This window comes from Oscarella lobularis, chromosome 5, assembly GCF_947507565.1.
Source record: "Oscarella lobularis chromosome 5, ooOscLobu1.1, whole genome shotgun sequence".
NCBI lineage: Eukaryota > Metazoa > Porifera > Homoscleromorpha > Homosclerophorida > Oscarellidae > Oscarella > Oscarella lobularis.
This window is the reverse complement of record NC_089179.1, coordinates 339614-357087: the sequence shown is the minus strand read 5'-3', so window position 1 is coordinate 357087 and position 17474 is coordinate 339614. Positions and strand designations below refer to the sequence as shown.

The window sequence follows — 17474 nt, the reverse complement described above, 5'->3', positions numbered from 1 at the left end:
GTACAATGTATGCACTATTTATTACTTGCTAATAAGCGAGATATACACAGTCCACAGAAATCCAAGCAGATTAGTGAAAAGCACCCGAAACTATATAAAAAACGATCAAAAATAAGAGAGATGAAATAAGTGAATTCTACCTGTTGAGGCACATAATACAAATTGACAAATTGAACGACTGTATAGATTTTCCAGCTCAACTTCAGCGTCGGCCACAGATGTTCACTCAAAATCCTTTTTGATTCAGTTGTCCCGCGACCCTGTACAGAAAGAAAAGAGTAAATAAAAGCAATCCTCCTTTCTCTCCAAACCTCCAGCAGAGCAATAACATAAAAGAAGAGTGCAAGAAGCGGAGGAGTAAAAACAAATCGATCCACCAGCAACTTCTTAATCATCGCGTGCTCAGACTTGGGCGGAATGAATTTCTCCAGCAATCGATGATAGTGATGAATAAGCGGCCCAGTGACAACAAATCTAAAAAAAAGTTAAAATTAGAATGTTAATTATTAATATCCCCACTGTGTAGCCCCTCCTAGCTCACCCAAACATCGCGTATGCAAGCACACTGCGCCACGCCGGCACAGCGGAGTCGCCCTTTCCCCCGTACTTCTGAACGAGCGTTTCGCCCAACGCCGAGAGAGTGGCGCTGTGCACGCGATTTCTGCATCTTTTAAAAGTGCGAATAGCTTCGTTGTGTTACCTCGTGATCGCTTTCGTGAGGACTGGCTTTTTCTTCAAGTTGTACGTGTACCAGCGTAGGACGTTTGCAAATTTCGCCTTCAGCAGCGCGAACGGAGAGCCGGTTTGCGATCGGGTCGATCTTCGACTGTGCTCGCTTGTCGAGTGCGCGGCGCGAGCGCGTTCTGACTCTTCTAAATCGTTTTCCGAGTCCGACATTTTCCTTTGGATGTTCCTCTGCAAGAGCCCGTATTGATGGATTCTTCATCCTGCGAGATTTGCCGCAAAAACGCGTGGAAATACAAATGTCCCGCTTGCATTACAAAATAGTAAGTTTGTGCAGCGGAGTCGGTATCTAAACGTGCAACGTTATCGTTTAGCTGCTCCGTAGCTTGCTATAAAAGCCACAAAGGTACGAATGCCGTCATTTGCTATGAAAACCTTGATTTATGTTTGTGTAGAAGGAAATTGCGAGCCGGTAGCTTCAAAAGGTGGCCTAAGAATCTCTAATAGGCAGTAGTAGCTCTTTTGACGTGTATTTTCAGAGGATGGAGAGCTAAGCTCTTCAGACAACGAGGCACCCGCTGATAACAGTCGTGGGAACTTTTGTAAAGACGTTGAAGAAGAGGACATAGTTCCCATGAAGACATTGCAGCAACTCGGTCTGTTTGTTTTCCTAATCTTATGTCCTGGCTTGAATGGAGTGTCTATTATATATAGGTCAATCAGAAAATGTTAAGAGCATGCTTGAGAATGCTCACCTTCGAGATATGCTCAAGTCGATCTATCAATCGCCTAATCCTGAACATAAACTTGGAGATGCTCTCGATATTCCTATATTCAGCGAATTTGCTGACGAATGTTTAAAGATATGCATGCAATCAAAGCAAGAAGAGAAATCGACTTAGCTGACCTTACGTACGTTCTCTTGTGTAAAACTAGTAAAATACACGCGGCCTTCACGACAATCATTATTAAAAGAAAGGGAAAGACACTAGAGACAGCACATAAAACGCTTAGTCACGAAGGTCGAGTAGAAGCTGGCAAAATCTGGCCTGAATTCACAGAGGCGATCATTTGCTGTCCGACTTGTCCCGTCGCAAGAGCCACGTGCTGTCGAGCGTGCTGCTGCGGCGACGGCTGCGGCTGAGCGGGAGCCAATTGTTGAGCAGGACTCGGTTGCAACTGCACCAGAGTCAATTTAGCCTGGGTAGAAAAATGCTGATTGGGCATTCCAGAGAAGACGACCAGCGGGGAATTCAAAGGTGGCCCCACTTGCGTTCGTCTTTGCGCCGCCGCTGCCGCCGCCGCCGCCACCGCCGCCGCCGCCGCCGTCGTGCCTCCTTTTCGTTGGGCTCTCGAACGAGGCGCAATCGACGGCGGATGCATAAACGAAAACGGTTGACCGCCGATTTGTTGAGCTTGCGACGGGCGAATAAGTAGCTGGGACGAAATCATTTGCCCGCCGGCATTCGTACTTCCACTTCCACTCGGTCGTATAAACACCGGTTGGTTCGATTGGGACGGGAGAAAGTGAAAAGGACGAGGCTGGGGCGTTGGAATGCGCGGCGTCGACGAAGACGACGACAACGACGACGACGGCAGCACTTGGGTCGTCATCGTCGTCATCGTCGCCGCCCCCGTTCCCGGACGAACTTTAGCGGCAATCGGCGGCGAAAAAGGCGACTGTTGAGGAGCGACTGGACGAACGGCGACGGAAGCGGACGGAAGCGGAGATCGAACTTGAATTGGAACTCCTTGATTAACAGTCGCCGGCGCGACGTTTACGTACGTCGTTTGCATGGGAACGACAACGCTTGAAGTCAGCGGAATCGACGACGGCATCGTCGCCACCGTCGCCACCACCGTCGTCGCTACCGTTGTCAACGGTAACGTCTGCCGACGATTTCGTACCGGTCCACTTCTTCGCTGTGGGCGACTAATCGGTCGCCCGGTCGGCGGTTTCGCAGCCATCGCCATCGTCGTCGTCGTCACCGTCGCCGCCGCCGCCGCCGCCGGCGAAAGCGGAATTAATCCCTCACTCGTCGAATTGCCGATATTAGTCGACGGCAGAGAATGTCGTCGAATAGTGGCGGCGGCACGTTTGGGTGCCGCCACCGTCGTGCTCGAAGACGGCGGCGCGGGTCCGACGAGAAGATTTGGGGTCGACGGAACGGCGACGGGGGTCGTGAGAAAGATGTCGGACGGTCGGACGCATCGCGTGTCTAATCCGTGATCGAACAGCGGCTGACAGCCGTCCTCCCAGCGCGGATTGAGCACGAAGCCGATCTTGGTTGGAACGAATTTGTTGACGATGTCTTCTTTGCTAATCGAACGTCCCTTGTGTTCGGCACAGAGAAAATTCCGAAGAAACCTGAGGGAAGAGAATGAAAAGGATAATATCAAGTGATTTTTCAAATTTACATCTCTGCTTTGTTCTTGTTCTCGTGATAAGATCTGAAAAACTTATTAGATTAATAATGGATTGCTTTATTTCTTTTACCTTGTCGTTGGTGCACCAAAGCGACCGTTTTGTCCCTCGTACTGAATGATTTCGTATTTGCCGCTCAACTGGCAGAGAAATATGCAGAACTTGTGCGTGGCGCCTTGTTTGTCGACTCGTATCACTTCCACCTCTTGTATTAACTCCTAATGGGAATAAAACACCATCGAGTCGTTCTTCTGAATAGATTGTTTCTTACGTAGCTATCGCTTAAAGCTCTCTTATTATCCGCTACCTGTCTAACTTGTCTATGAGTCTAAGAACAAATACAAACGTTCCGTTGTACAACGATAAATATTGTCTATATCTACTTCATCGAGTGAAACAGTTGGAGTACTTTCTACGCTTGCTCTTGACTCATTCTCAGCAAGATTGAGCTAAGGGAAGAAATCTCTAAGAAGAAGTTTATACATTATCAAAAAAAATTACTTTCGTTCTTTTTGGCATAAGGGTGCCACGCAGCTGAGCGATGACGTCAAAATCCGGTGGAAGATAATGAACGTAGTTTGCCACGCGAGAATGCGCCATCGGCGATTGACGTTTTATAGCTCTACAACATAGGCAAATTACATAATACTAATGAATTTTTTTCTCTCTTGCTTTCTCATTTGAACGGAGTCATATTGACCCCGTATCTCGTTTAATTGACTTGAAATGGCCAAAACGTCAGGGGAAGGATCCAAGCAGAGCGGACGTTGAGTTGCCAAGAGAAGTTTCGATTCCAATTCAACCCTTTCATCCTCGTAAATAAATAAATAAAAATAAATAAATAAATATCACTTTGACTATAACGCTCTACTTCTGTCATATCCTGTGCCAATTTCTCTGTCGCTGATATCACTGTCTGATTCGTAGGTCGAAGGAGAAGAAAGTGTTTCCTGTGAGCTGCCGCGTTCACGTGATAGCATCTATAATCGCGCACTTCGGCAATCAGACAACCGTCGTAATAAAAACACGACTAAAAACGATGCCCGAGAGCCTTCTTCAAGAAGAAAAACAATGTTGACCTTTTACACACAGTACCTGACAATCTTCTAAAATATCCGCCAAAACAGGTGGTATCTATAAAGACTCATCATTAGGTAAAAACTATAAGGTATTTTTACACTTGCCTGTTCAGCGTCTAGATAGTCCAAGAGTTCCTTATCCTAAAAGAAACAATGAACGAGACCAAGTGACGCATAATGGCAATTAAAGTACCTCATAAGGCAGAACAACCGAATCCGGTTCTTAATAATAATTAATTAATTAATTAATTTTTTGCGTCAAATTTTTTCGCCTACCCGAGCCATTTTTTGACGCAAGCACGACCGAGTAACCTCTCTGGTCCGGTAAGAGATTCACGAAAAACGAGACTTTGACTTGACCCGAAAGCACCAACGGTTCAAGAATATTATTGCACGTCTATACGATTTGCTCAAATGATATTTAATTTTTGAAATTTGTGCATTACTTGGGATTCCTTTACAGAGCCGTAACAATAGTCTAGTTCGTCCCAGAGCGATCTGTTGGGATTTTTGAGCTCTTTTTCTGCTTTAGTAGTCGATTGGCTTTACCTTTTGTCGTCCAGCCGCCGTTTTCGCTTTCCCGCCGCTGATTTAGCGTTTGCGAGCGTTTTCTGAAGCATTTGCTTGAAAGAGACTTCGATTTTAATTAATAAAATCGTACGCGAACGCGCTTCATGTCGAATCGAGTTCCGCACGTCTTCAATTCTTGCATTTTCCCCGAAACTGATACTGATAGCGCGCGGTAGGCGAGCAAATAGCGGCGCAGCAAATATTCGATGGAGCCAAGTACGAAGTATCAGGCTTTGCTCGACGAAAAAGGTATTCAAAAAAGAATGCTGCTCCCTCTCAGCGGTCAAAAGACGCAATTTCACGCGTGGAAAATTGGTGTCAACCGCAAGGAGGCGTGGCGACGTTTTGAAGCTTCTTTCAAAATATTCCACTTAGAATCGATTTCTCGCGATCTGGACGCGAACGACGACCAAGAAGACGCAGCCGACCAACCTCCGCCGCCGTCTCTTACGATGGAAGAGCGATTTCTTCACGCCGCGCGCTATCTTCGCGAAGGCCAAGGAAATTTGGACTTCAACAAGCATCCCAAGGACTCGAACGCTCTTGCCGCGGCCTCGTACGACCACGCTTCTATCTAAAATAGCACTCTTTATTATATTTTTAGAATTGTTGACGGGATATTCTTGAACGCAGTGGATTTGATGGCTAGCATCTGTCTAATGGCTCTAGCGCTCTTTGAAAGTCCTGCCGGTATGAAGACTGGAGTCCAAAAGGAGGAGGAAATACTAATTATTAATTTTACTAGTATGGCCCTTGCCAATTACTGCCTACTGCTGCCTCGAGATATTCTTTCTTCTCTGTCTTCTTGTCCACTCCATATTCTATTATCGGTGGAGAGGGACCAAGATGCTGAAAGAGCCTCATCTAATTATAAAAGTAATAATAATACCCTGGGAGGCGTGTCTGTTCTTGACGTCTTTTTTTGCTTTTTACTGTAGCACCTTCTCATTCTGGAGATGTTAATTGAAAGCCTCGTTATTGTATCTCGACAGGAAACGCACATTCGATTTATGCGTCTTTTTCGTCCTTATTTTCTCATTACGAATCGCTATTCAAAGGGAATGAAACGGTGCGAGAAAAAATGTAGTTTTTTTCCGCTGCCACTGGTTTACGTACTTTTCGCCTCTAGAGTTATTCGTGAGATGATCCAGTCTTTGCCACCTGTTCTTGACGTCATGATACTTTTGCTCATGTTTATTACCATATTTTCTGTCTTTGGTAGGGATTCTTATCTCGTTTATAGTTGGCTTAGTTGAGGTTTTTTCTCTACAGGGTATTATTTGTTTGGGCACAATGCATACCTAAAGGATCAATATACTGGAGACCTGAGAAACTGGTACTTCGAAGACCTCAACTCTTCTTGGGTCAATCTTTTCATTCTACTTACAACAGCAAAGTAAAACTACTCGAGTATCAATCGCCGACTAATTGGTTATTAACTATTTCAGCTTTCCGGACATGATGATGCCAGCTTACAAGCAAAGTCAGTTTGCAGCTTTGTTTTTCGTCTTCTTTCTTCTCTTTGGCCTCTATTTTGTTGGAAATCTGGTATATCCGAAGGACATAGGCTTCTAGTTGTCACTATCTCTTGCACAGCTTCTTGCCGCCGTCTGCAACAATTTCAATAAGAAAGAGAAGAAAAAGTTTGGTAGTCTTTATCAGCGTCAGCTTCGCGGGCTGCGTTTGGCATTCGAGATTTTGGACAAGGACAATGAAAATAAGATGACCTGGGAAACCTTTGAAGGTAGATCCTTGCAAGGAAAATAAATAATTAATTCTCTCTTTCTCTCCAAACAGGGTTATTGACAATTTATAGGCGTCGGAGATCTTATGAACACGTTGTAATTACGTTTCACGCTTTGGACGTTGTAAGTGGCTTCTAAATTGTCCAGAAAATTTAGATGGTGTTTTGGGGTTTTATAGGACGGCAACGGCTATTTGACTTTGAAGGAATTCAGCAAATTGTTCTCAGTTTTGAATTGTTCGTGGCATTCTGACGACTCCTTGTCGCAAGGCCTCCTGTGCGGCTTCGACCGCTATCCGCGATCATGGAAAGTTCATCTAGAACGTGCGGTTTGATTACCTGAAACGCGAAAGTACTTAACTGTTTTTTTCACACTCAAAGGATTAAGAAAATTCGTTTCGTCCAAGTACTTTGAATACTTCATTGACGTGTGTATTGCCGTCAATTCCGTCTTCATTCTCACCGAGGCGGCGCTCAAGTCGCAGAGAAGGAACCGCGATGTGATCAAAGGATACGAGGAGGCTTTTTTGGTTCTCTATTCCGTTGAAGCCGCTTTGAAAATCACCAGTCTCGGCTTTCGTCGATACATCAAGAGCGGATTCAATAAGTACGAGAAAGTCTACCTAGAGAATGTTTAATGAGAAGACCTTTGTGCTATCTAGATTTGACTTTGCCATTGTTGTTTTTGGGATTATAGGAACGGGAAGTACGTGGACGCTACTTGATGAGCTCCATGTATTTAATCTTTGATTCTTTTATTCTAGTTGAGGTGGAATTGGCGTTTGTCACCATTCTGCGTCCGTTTCGTCTTTTACGTTTGCTTCGTCTGCGAAAAAGTTTTCTTCACATTTTGGCGTCAATGTTTAAGTGAGGCGACAGAATTGCTCTAATAAGTCAACTATATATTGTTTTCATTTTCAGCCTTCTTCCCAAAATGATTCGATTTCTCTCGACGTTAATTTGCTTTTATTACATATTTGCCATAATTGGAATGGAAAGCTTCGAAGGTACCATCGTTCTTAGTGTTGAATACTGTATATCAATTAATACAAAACGCAGGCTTGATTTCCAAGTGTGGCTGCGTTCGACTTGGCGCTGCAAGCAGCCCTCAATGCTATCCGGAACTCTTCACAAACAATGGCACCTGGGTCCGCCTCTACGTACGTGAGAGCATAAAATCACTAAAAAAATTAAGATTAGGGTTAGGAAAGGCGACTAAATATTTTTTTCCGTGCACAGGGCCAGCCCAATTTCACTTGTCCTTTGAGTGACTTCCCCCCGCCTCTGGCGAGGCCGACTGATGATTTCACTTATTGCGAGTGCACTGATGGCGTTGGCTGTGCCGTTTTACAATGCGGTCGCTACTACGGCAGCTACTACGATCGTTCGACAGCAGACGGTCTTTACTACATGAACAATTTCGACAATCTGATCAATAGCTACGTGACTCTTTTTGAATTGATGATCATCAACAATTGGCACGTCACGATGCAAGGTACCGTCGACGCCGTGCACATCTTTCGTCCGCACTTGTACGCCGACATCGTGCGGATTTTCTTCATCCTGTTTTATATGGTCACAGTCGTCGTTGTGATCAAGTAAGTGGGATTATGGCTATTGTAAAAATGTCTCAAGTTGGTTTTTTTAGCGTCGTGGTCGCTTTTATTTTGGGCGCTTTTGAATCGCTTCTTCCCGTCATGAAACGAAAATATCGCTCGAGTGAAATGAACACATTTCAAGACGATCCTACGCAAACCATTCAGGAAATTGAAAAGTGAAGCAGAACACCAAAAAAAAAAGTATTTTTCATCAGTATCTTTTTTTTGTGCCCAGGGATCAATACGAAGAGAAGATGTCCGGAAAAAAACTTAAAAAGACCAAATCATTCGGTTTATTTAATTTCAACACTGACTGCATTCGTTATCTGGTATAATGTTTTCTTTAGATGAGTATACTGGGGAGTATAGGTTTATCGGTCGTCGCGCTATAACGCAATTGGACGTCTATTTAGCGTTGTTTGAGGATCAAATTACTCAGTGGGAGGCAGAGGAAGCCAAGTCGGCCGACGAAAGGAAGCCTAATGCTAAAGCTTGGTTTTTGACGCCGAGAATCGTCGTAGATGCGGACAATCGTGATAACAATGGGGATATGGAAATGGAGCCGTACCAACCGCCTCCATCCAATCCTGTTGAGGAGGAAGAAGAGGATCACGTCTAATATTTTTTTGTTTTTTCATGTGCTAGTGCAACTGTGCGGTTCGTTTTATAATTGGGTTTGCATCACTGATCAGCTAGACAAAGGTCCCGGATTACTCGAATTCCCGAGTTGGCTTTGTAGTGCCGGAGTGATCGAGCTCTCGTTTGTGCGACAGCCGACAGACGAAGTCATGTATCCAGAATGGTAGAATCGTCTGTCGCGACGGCTAAGTTAGTCTAACTATAGCGCTATCGCGTCTTCTTCTCTCGCCAGGGTCGCGATGTTGACCGACACGAGTCGATTAGCCATCTTCGCCAGCGCCGTAGGCCTCATCGTGCACGGATCGCGACAGTGAGAAGACGCGACGAAAGGGGGGGGCTCCTCGAGAGGCATCGGACATTTTCCGCAGGTCCTTGAAGCTCGACGAAGACGAAGCGGACGAAAACGGCGCCGTCATTGCGAACAGTAGACAATCGAGTAAGGCGAAAAAAAATCTCGACTCGCGTAAACGACAGTGATTTGGGGGCTTAGATTTGCAGATACTCGACTCGAAGCAGGCCCTATTTCTTCCCATCGGCGCGTCCGTCTCCCTTCTCATGCTTTTTTATTTCTTCGATTCGATGCAGTTTCTATTCACCATTTTCAGCACGGGTGATATATCGACAATCGCATCGTTCGTTTGTAGTTACACGCGTCCACCCCCTCCCTTTCAGTCATCGCTGGCTTTGCCGTTGCGGCCGTCCTACTTCCCGTATTTCAGTACTTATTCCGGGAATGTCCGTCGTCAAATTGCAGGTGAACTCCCAATTCTTTCATTTTGTACGACTGGAAACCGTTCGGTTTAGCGGTTTCGCGATCTGGGGCCGCTATTGCGAATGCTGCGGCCCGCTTTCCCTCGCCGGCATCGCTTCGGCACTCGTGGCGACTCTAGTCGTCGTCACGTGGATTCTAACGGCCCATTGGGCCCTAATGGACGGTACAAAGAAGGGAATATAAAAGCCACTGACGCCCTATTCCTAATGTTTAGCCCTCGGTTTTGGCGTTTGCGTGTGCATGATCGCTTACGTGCGCGTCTCCAGTCTCAAAGTTTCTACCGTTCTTCTACTTGGTTTGCTGTTGTATGACGTGTTCTGGGTAAGGGAAGGAGAGGGACGCTCCCAAGAGAAACTTATTGGAAAGAGACGCTTTAGGTTTTCTTTTCCTCCGCAATCTTTAATTCAAACGTTATGCTTGACGTGGCGACAAAAGAGGCGGAGAATCCCGTGTGTATTTTGATAAAAAAATCGCATATGTAGAATATAAACGAATGGTTTTCAGGTCTCCGTTGTAATCAATAAGATGAATGTGAAAAGTGCAGGGAAATCAGCACCGCAGTTGTCACTTCCCGGAAAACTTATCTTTCCAAGGTAGTACTGTAGTAGTATCGCATTGGGTACACCTGTTATTTTTGACTGCCTTGTTCCTCCAGTAACAACGTGCAAGGTCATTTTGCCATGCTAGGCTTAGGAGACATTGTAAGTATGGGAATTAGGCAATGCACGGCTCAACAGCGCTCTTAGGTCATGCCCGGTCTACTGCTTTGCTTTGTCATGCGATTTGACTACTACAAAGCAAAGCAGGATAAAACAACTGGCTTCAAGTACTACTACTTTACAATAGCTCTCATGGGATATGCCGTTGGTGAGGGTTCCTCAGAAAGGATGTTAATTGATTGGACTGATTGTTTTTGTTAGGATTGCTAATGGCGTCCATTGTTTCGGAGATAACACGTCACGCCCAGCCGGCGCTACTCTATCTAGTTCCTTGTACTTTACTTCCCGTCTTTCTTTTAGCTAGAATTCAGGTGGTGCAGGTCATTGCCTCTTTTCAGTTGAAGACATTTTTTTCTAGGGCGATTTGGAGCAGATGTGGAAAGATCCGTTTACTGTGCCAAGCGAAAAGCCTGAAAAAGAGATTTTGACGGTTTGACGCAGCCCTCCCTCTCTCCTCCCACCCAAATGTACAAAATTCTTAAAGCAACGCCAGACAGTTGTAATTGCACTGTACACGTAGAAATTTAAATTTCAGCTTAGGTATCTTTTCTGACATACTTTCAATGTAAAGATATACGTACAGTACTTACTATCTAATGGGTCTGGTATTGAATTGGAGATGTCGTTGGTGACGTATGATCTTTTAGTTCCTTCTCTAATTTCTCCATATCGTTCCTGCAGGAAAAAAAAAGCAAGGTCATACACGTAGCAAGTACAATCAGACGTCATTTTTTACTTGAGCGATTGCAGGCAAACTTGAATATTTCCGGCAATTCCCTCCGTTTCTTCGTCACCTCTATTGGACCCCCAAGTGCGACGTGACTTCAAGTATTGATCGACGAGACTGGACGCCGTCTGTCGAAGTTGATCGTTGGCCATTTCAAGTCGCTCGTTCCGATCCCTCATTCGACTCGCTTCGCGTCGTCTCGTCTCCGCATCGCTGCGCAATTGCAGTTCGCCCAATTCCGCGGCATCCGATTGAAGCCGAAGCTGCGCGAGCTCATCCGACAATTCCCCGTGTCTCGCCTTGGCGTCGCGATCCATCGTCTCGAGCTCAACTCGATGCCGTTCCTCCGCTAATTCCATGGCCCTCTCCGTCGATTCCTGTTCGACGCGTTTCTGCTCGAGCTGCCAAATGAGAGACTCGGCCTTATCGGCGAGAATCGCCTGTTCTGCTTGTTGCACGGAGAGTCGATTCTCAAGGGAAACGTGCTCGATCGTCAATTTCTCCAGCGCCGACGATTTATCGCGGAGAAGATCCTCTGATTCGCGCAGTCTCTTCCGCAACTCTTCCACTTCGTGAAAGATATCCCTGTTGGACTTTGACAGCTCTTCATTCGTCGACTCTGCGTTGAGTAAGGCCGCCTTCAGCCTCTCCACATCCTCTCGTAGCCGGTCGACGTTTTTCTTTTCTCGTTCAAAGACTGTGGCTTCATTCTCTCTTTCCTCCACGAGAACCTCGACTTTTGACTTGAGTTCGGACATCTGCAGCGTGGTTAGTTCTTCCTCTCGTTCCCTCTGCTCCACAGCGGAAACAGCTTGAGCGGAGAGCTTAGCCAGCGCCTGATTTCGTTCAAGGAGAGTCGATTCTAAGCCGAGCGAATGCTCTTTCAAGGAAGAGTGCGCTTCATTCAATCCGCACAGTTTTCCCTTCTCCACTTCCAACGCCAGTGACAGCGACTCGACTTTCTGCTCGTTTTCTAATTCCTTCGATTCGTGAAGCACGCGAAGTCGATCCAATTGTTGTTGGAACTCGTCTCTCGTTCGACTCATTTCGGCGTCTCGTCTATCCAGCTCGTTTTTCGCGCGATCTCTCTCGTTTTCTAGTTTGGAAAGTTTCGATTTGAGACGAGCGCTCTCTTCTCGCAACTGGAAGTCGCTTTTCGACGAGTTTTTCTCCAAGTTCGCAAGCCTATTCATCAGCTCCGTTTTCTCGGCCAGCGCTTCTTGACCGACTCGGTCCAATTGCTGCGAAAAGAAACGCAATTTTTCTCTCATTTCGTCTTCGATTCGCCGACGAGACTCCTCCGCTTCGATCGCCCGTTTCTCGTATCCTTCCCTTTCGACGTCCCACCGCATTCGTTCGTCGTTTAACTTCTCTTCCAAGCGACGCACGGAAATCAGCGACGACTCTTCCGCTTCGCCGTGAATCTTTCTCTGCTTCTCAAGCCGAGCTTTCAGTAACCCAATCTCTTCTTCGGCCCTACCCAAAGCGGTTTCCAAGCCGCGCGCCTTTTCTCGCTCTCGCTCCACGTCCCCACGCAATTCGGATTCCCGTTCTCGCAACGATAATCGTCCTTCGGTTTCGTCCCGCTTCAGTCTCTCCAGCGCATCGACGTGCTCCTTCAAATGCTTCGACGTCGCCTCGAGTTCGAGCTCCAATTCCCGCACGAAATCCTCCAATTTTCGCGTCTCCTCACCGGCCGAACGTCGCGCAATCTCCAGCGTCTCTTCAACGCTTTCCTTCTCCTCCCTAGAACGCTCGAGAGCTCTCTTATGATCCGTCCACTGCGAAGCGATTTCCTCAAGCGTCGTCATCAGTCGTCTCTTCTCGGCAATGCGTTCCTCTTGAACGCCGGTCAAACGAGCTCGCGATTCGACGATTTCCGAACGAATCTGTTCCCCGCGAAGTCGTTCGTCGATCAGCTGATTTCTCAAAGCGTCGCATTCCTGTCGTACTTCCTGCTGTCCGCTCAGCAACTCTTCGATTCGCGTTTCGAGGCAATTTCGCGAGCTCTCCAACGACTCGTTCCTTCGTTGCGCCGTCGAAAGCTCGTTCAATAATCTCGTCGCGTCTCTGTCGCGCTCGACGACGTCCCGTCGACTCGACTCCAACTCGCGTTCCAAATCGTGAACGCGTTTCTGTTTTGATTCCGATTGGAGTTTCGTTGTCTCGAGAGCTTGCTCCAAGTGCGTCACTCTTCCCGTCAACTTTTTCACGGCAATCGTTCTCTTCGCTTCGTCGGCGCTTAGCTCCTCGACTCGTTTCTCCGCGCCCGTCAAATCTCGTTGATACTTCAAAACGATTCCTTCTAAATCACGTTCGCGTCGTTTCAGGCGTTCGTTGGTTTTTTGGGTCACTTCAACGTTGGCCTGGGAGGAAGCGAGTGCCGCCTGCAGTCGCGCTTTTTCCTCCATCGCACGACTGTACTCCCCGGCGATGCTCTGCAATTTTCCGCTCAGATGAGCGCGTTCCATTTTGACGGCGTGCAACTGCTGTGCGGCCGCGCGCGCTCGCTCGCGCACCGCTCGCATATCGAGGCGCGACGGCGACGCAAAGGGAGACGGGACTGACGGCAGAGGCGGCAGCGCCGCGCTCGAACTAAACGGAGCTGGAAGCGGACCCAGTACCGGACTAACAACGGAAACATTCGACGACGATTTCCGAACAAAGTCGACATCGTCATCACCGTCCCCGCCGCTTCGTTCCGACTCCGAATACGTCAATTTTCGTCGCGTTGGTGGCGTGAGCGTTTTGCTCTCGCGATTCGCCTCGTCTCGAAGTGACTCTGGTAGTGAACTGAGAGACCCCGACGCAGCTGTGCGAACAGTGAGAGGACTCGATGACAAGGGCGATGACGACGCTGATGACGTCGCCAAATCAACTGCCGCGTTCAAAGCAACGTCATAACTTGGCCGCTCTAGTTCTTCCGTTTGCGGATACGAATAGGCTCCCGTCGTTGCTAGGGGATACGGACTCGTCGCTAGTGACGACGCCGACGCTTCTGCGTCGTCGATGACGTCACTTTTTGCGGTGCCCGTGCCGTCGATGACGTCACTTTTGGCTGTACCCGTACTATCTTCGTCGTCTGTCTTCGCTGCGTCGTCGCGTTCGCGTCCTTCGTTGTATATATCTAATACGAGATTTCTCATTTGCCTGTGGAGCGTCGTATCGTCGCTGGCGTCGCTTTCGCGAACCGATCCGGCGTCTTCGGAGGTGCTTGCTTTGCCGTGGAACAGCTGATGACCTTCGAGAGAACCCGAATCGCCGCCGCCGAGTATTTGCTGCGACATGTTGCTGAGAATCGAGAGGAAGGCCATCGATGAGTTGGAAAACGACGTTTGCGTTCGAAGGGTATCCGGGACCGAGCGCATGCGTTTGAAATCCCGCGCTCCCTAAAACACAAAGGCACAGAAGCACGGGCTCTCGCCATGTTCATCGAAAACTTTCGCGACGGATTCTATGCCAAGATTCTTCATCAGGTGCGAAAAAGTGCCCGAAAACCAATCGGGGACCCTATCGGGACATTATTCTCTCGTAAAAGCGACTTCTCATCCTCGTCGCCTTGGACGCGGACGCTTTGTGCGCTTGTAAGATTCTTCAGGTAGTACGCGGTCATCGAACGGGGTTCCTTCTCCATTTTATGGCCGGGTTTCTCGCGCTAGGCGCTCCTTCACGCCGACAACGTGCCTTACACTCTCGTTCCCGTCGATGGGGTCGCGTCGCTTCAGCGAGCCTTTCAGGAACACGGAGAACAGGTGAATCTGAATCTTACGTAGCCGTGTCCGATAGTGGGACTCTCCTTCAAAGGTCAACTATGTTGTAATGATTAATTGCGGGGGAAATATCGACATTTTGGATGTTTTGCAACCGGAAGAAAACGTCATTTTTTATGTGATCGATAGGTACTGTAGCACTAGGGGGGAATGTTTGGGATAGCTATAGTAACGGAGACATTTTTTTTAGTCATCGTCCATTATTTTTGGATAATATTTTTAATGATGGTCAGGTAAAGAATTTTATTCTTTTTTGCGAGAAATTGCTCTAGGAATGCTTTCAGGTGAAACTTATTGTCAATTCTCAAACGGAAACGTTTCAATTGCCGGAATTTGACGACATCTATGGCTCAGAGGCAAAAAATAATTGAGAGCAAAATTATTAAAAAATAAATCGAACGAATAGGTTGAGTCAGATGAGGAAGATGACGAAGCTGATGACGACGACGACGATGACGAAGGCGTAGGCGAAGAAAACAAACTAGATGATGGTTCAGACGGAGAAGGAACGGAACCTGCACGAAAACAACCAAAGAAAGAAGTACGTGTAGAAAAGCAATTCTTTTACGAACAGGACCCTCATTCTTTTTACTAGAGCCGATACAGGAAACGCCGGCGGAAAAGAATTTGGAAGCAAAAACGGTACCTAAAAGTAATCAATTGATATATTGAATATTGCCTTGTTCCTAGTGAAGAGATCAAGCATAAGTATTACTACTATGCTTACAAGGGAACATCTGTGAGATATGAAGATCTCCTATCTGTCTTATATATCTGATGCCCATTTTTTCAGTCTGCCATGCTTGTGTTTGATTTGGCTTGGAAAATGTCAAAAGACAACTCTGATTTGCTGTGGTCAGTCATAAAGAGTTGTCCTATTTTTGTTCTAAGTCAGTTTCCAGGTATGCCATTGTTGGTTTGGCTGACCAGAAAGTCCATGGCTGCATTGACGGGTGAGTGTAGTCAATTTATAGGGCTGGCCGCAATGTCCAAGGTGTTTGGTTTAGTGAGAAATATGTAACTGACACGGCTTCTATGCAAGATCACGTTTTGAGATTCGCCAAGAGGTCTAGCGTCATATGAGTTGATTGATTCATTGATTCATTGATTCATTTAGTGAAACTGCAAGTGGAGCTCTTACTTCAAGAAAAATCACGTTTGAAAATGAGTGCGTGCGATTTTTAGAACGTGAAGAGCGAGTAGCAATGTTTCGTTTTTTAGCCTACGGTTGACACTTTATCGTCACTGGTCTCTCTATGAAAGTCTCTATAATTCCGAGTACACCGCTTGTCGGTAAAATATTAACATTGATCATTTTTCCGTTAGTTTTGAAGGCTTCAATTTAGATTTCGCGTTTGGACTGTCAAGGGACAAAAGAAACTTCAGGAGTTCTTAGCCGACATTGGGTACAGTTTTGGAATAGTCTATCGCGTCTGTTCTTCTCACTACGTTTACTCAGCATTTCGCTGAGTCAGTGCAAGCAAAGGTTCAATTGCATGGACATGGAAACGAAAGCAAACGTCCTAGAGTGGATAGAAACTTTGAGTAGCAAATATGGGTAAGTAGGAGTAAGTCTCAATTTCTCATTCCACAATCGCGTGCACTATTAGACTTGATGACATTAGTCGAAGCTCCTTTTGCACTCAATTCGGCTTCTGCAATAAAGCAAGACAACGTCTAAAGAATTTTCTCGTCGGTTTCAATTTCATTTTTCTTTAGACTTGCGCTGAGGATATGGCTCTCTGTCTAACATCTCTTCTCCACTCTAAAGTACGAGGGAGTTTTGCTGTGGCTTGAGTTTTGATTTTTTTTGGTATAGGAAGATGGTCACTCGCCGACAGACGACTTTCATACTGCGCTGGATGCCTTATCCAGGTAATTGACTAAAGTAAAAATCCTTTTTTTAAATATGTACTCTAGGACAAATGCCTCACTTATGAACGATGGATTGCTATTGGCTCAGAAGCACCAAGAAGCAATCATGTTACAAGTGAAATCCTTCATAGACATGAGGCAGCCAATGAATGCTGGCCAGTTCATCTACGCTCATGTTGACGTGGTACAAACGCCCGTTTTTCCTCCCTCTCTGTTCCTCTATGCAGTTTCTGAGTGTAGAGTATGCCACATGCAAAGTATTTCTCCCAATCAAGTAGGCTAACTAGCCTCGCTCGGTTTCTAATGAACGCTTGGAATCTAACTGTTCGTTTCTATAGCAATATCTAAGAGCGCCTTTTTTTATTTTGCATTGTTTGTAGACAAAGCGAGCTCGAGATCTTCCCTTTGTAGTTTCAGCTCCTTATAACGCTGAAGAAGGTACTGTAGTAGTTTTGCTTTGCCTTTGGCTTTGGATTGCTGCCTTAGGCACGTGCCTCATTGTTGGAATTCCGTCAATAATCGAAGAGCAGCATAAAAGTTTTTTGGGTCGAGCTTTTGAACACGCAGTGGCTAGGAGTCGCGTTCGAGCGAACCGGGACAGTTTTGACGCTTCAGGTACAGTACAGCACTATCAAGCTGAATAAAGAGAGCACTTGATTGTTTCTCTAGTGATTGAATTGAAAATGGATGACCGAATGGAGTTCTGCGATGCATTATCTCACATTCTAAGCGCTTAGGTACACAGTAGTACACGGAATAATGCACACGTATACATATATAAATATTTTAAGACTTTTTTTCTACTAAAATGATATTCCCTAGTCACATAAATCGATGTTCTTTTTAACGAAGCTTTTTGTCTATAGCATAGT

General features: G+C 46.3%; 7 protein-coding genes across 7 annotated transcripts; 4 read left to right on the top strand and 3 right to left on the bottom strand.

The window, feature by feature from the left end:
- Position 1: 1 nt before the first annotated feature.
- LOC136187130 (peroxisomal membrane protein 2-like) lies at positions 2-913 on the bottom strand. Its single transcript, XM_065974658.1, has 5 exons — positions 701-913; positions 542-646; positions 312-474; positions 141-260; positions 2-90 (listed from the first exon to the last, which is right to left on the bottom strand). Exons 1-5 carry the CDS (start codon positions 895-897, stop codon positions 22-24), a joined length of 654 nt encoding a protein of 217 aa, XP_065830730.1. The 5' UTR covers positions 898-913; the 3' UTR covers positions 2-21.
- Positions 914-933: 20 nt separating this feature from the next.
- On the top strand, positions 934-2150 carry LOC136187134 (zinc finger HIT domain-containing protein 3-like). The gene is made up of 5 exons (XM_065974661.1): positions 934-1007; positions 1059-1090; positions 1140-1169; positions 1224-1340; positions 1399-2150. Exons 1-5 carry the CDS (start codon positions 934-936, stop codon positions 1584-1586), a joined length of 441 nt encoding a protein of 146 aa, XP_065830733.1. The 3' UTR covers positions 1587-2150.
- On the bottom strand, positions 1499-4919 carry LOC136187111 (transcription factor SPT20 homolog-like 1). The gene is made up of 15 exons (XM_065974635.1): positions 4850-4919; positions 4738-4799; positions 4635-4686; positions 4465-4585; positions 4382-4410; positions 4294-4329; positions 4205-4243; positions 3981-4139; positions 3782-3921; positions 3611-3731; positions 3493-3558; positions 3381-3437; positions 3182-3327; positions 3103-3135; positions 1499-3052 (listed from the first exon to the last, which is right to left on the bottom strand). Exons 1-15 carry the CDS (start codon positions 4898-4900, stop codon positions 1699-1701), a joined length of 2466 nt encoding a protein of 821 aa, XP_065830707.1. The 5' UTR covers positions 4901-4919; the 3' UTR covers positions 1499-1698.
- Positions 4920-4929: 10 nt separating this feature from the next.
- On the top strand, positions 4930-8810 carry LOC136187110 (two pore calcium channel protein 1-like). The gene is made up of 20 exons (XM_065974634.1): positions 4930-5007; positions 5134-5314; positions 5363-5448; positions 5504-5634; positions 5697-5827; positions 5888-5976; positions 6031-6154; positions 6207-6306; positions 6355-6502; positions 6556-6626; positions 6682-6826; positions 6884-7109; positions 7165-7208; positions 7267-7369; positions 7424-7509; positions 7562-7662; positions 7742-8100; positions 8151-8276; positions 8336-8391; positions 8448-8810. The coding sequence occupies exons 1-20, from the start codon at positions 4965-4967 to the stop codon at positions 8717-8719; spliced, it is 2622 nt and encodes an 873-aa protein (XP_065830706.1). The 5' UTR covers positions 4930-4964; the 3' UTR covers positions 8720-8810.
- On the top strand, positions 8811-10866 carry LOC136187125 (signal peptide peptidase-like 3). The gene is made up of 13 exons (XM_065974652.1): positions 8811-8902; positions 8972-9049; positions 9108-9175; positions 9230-9349; positions 9412-9493; positions 9544-9674; positions 9726-9832; positions 9889-9960; positions 10016-10104; positions 10167-10212; positions 10258-10378; positions 10432-10541; positions 10589-10866. The coding sequence occupies exons 1-13, from the start codon at positions 8889-8891 to the stop codon at positions 10664-10666; spliced, it is 1116 nt and encodes a 371-aa protein (XP_065830724.1). The 5' UTR covers positions 8811-8888; the 3' UTR covers positions 10667-10866.
- On the bottom strand, positions 10699-14369 carry LOC136187109 (golgin subfamily A member 3-like). Its single transcript, XM_065974633.1, has 2 exons — positions 10967-14369; positions 10699-10905 (listed from the first exon to the last, which is right to left on the bottom strand). The coding sequence occupies exons 1-2, from the start codon at positions 14323-14325 to the stop codon at positions 10824-10826; spliced, it is 3441 nt and encodes a 1146-aa protein (XP_065830705.1). The 5' UTR covers positions 14326-14369; the 3' UTR covers positions 10699-10823.
- Positions 13994-17453, top strand: LOC136187116 (cell division control protein 45 homolog). Its single transcript, XM_065974641.1, has 24 exons — positions 13994-14433; positions 14496-14555; positions 14617-14709; positions 14762-14856; positions 14918-14960; positions 15012-15083; positions 15134-15268; positions 15323-15369; positions 15418-15466; positions 15521-15582; positions 15630-15680; positions 15735-15794; positions 15845-15895; positions 15949-16020; positions 16074-16133; positions 16187-16285; positions 16338-16392; positions 16447-16497; positions 16547-16602; positions 16648-16786; positions 16843-16926; positions 16983-17040; positions 17089-17217; positions 17272-17453. Exons 1-24 carry the CDS (start codon positions 14383-14385, stop codon positions 17337-17339), a joined length of 1740 nt encoding a protein of 579 aa, XP_065830713.1. The 5' UTR covers positions 13994-14382; the 3' UTR covers positions 17340-17453.
- Positions 17454-17474: the final 21 nt, after the last annotated feature.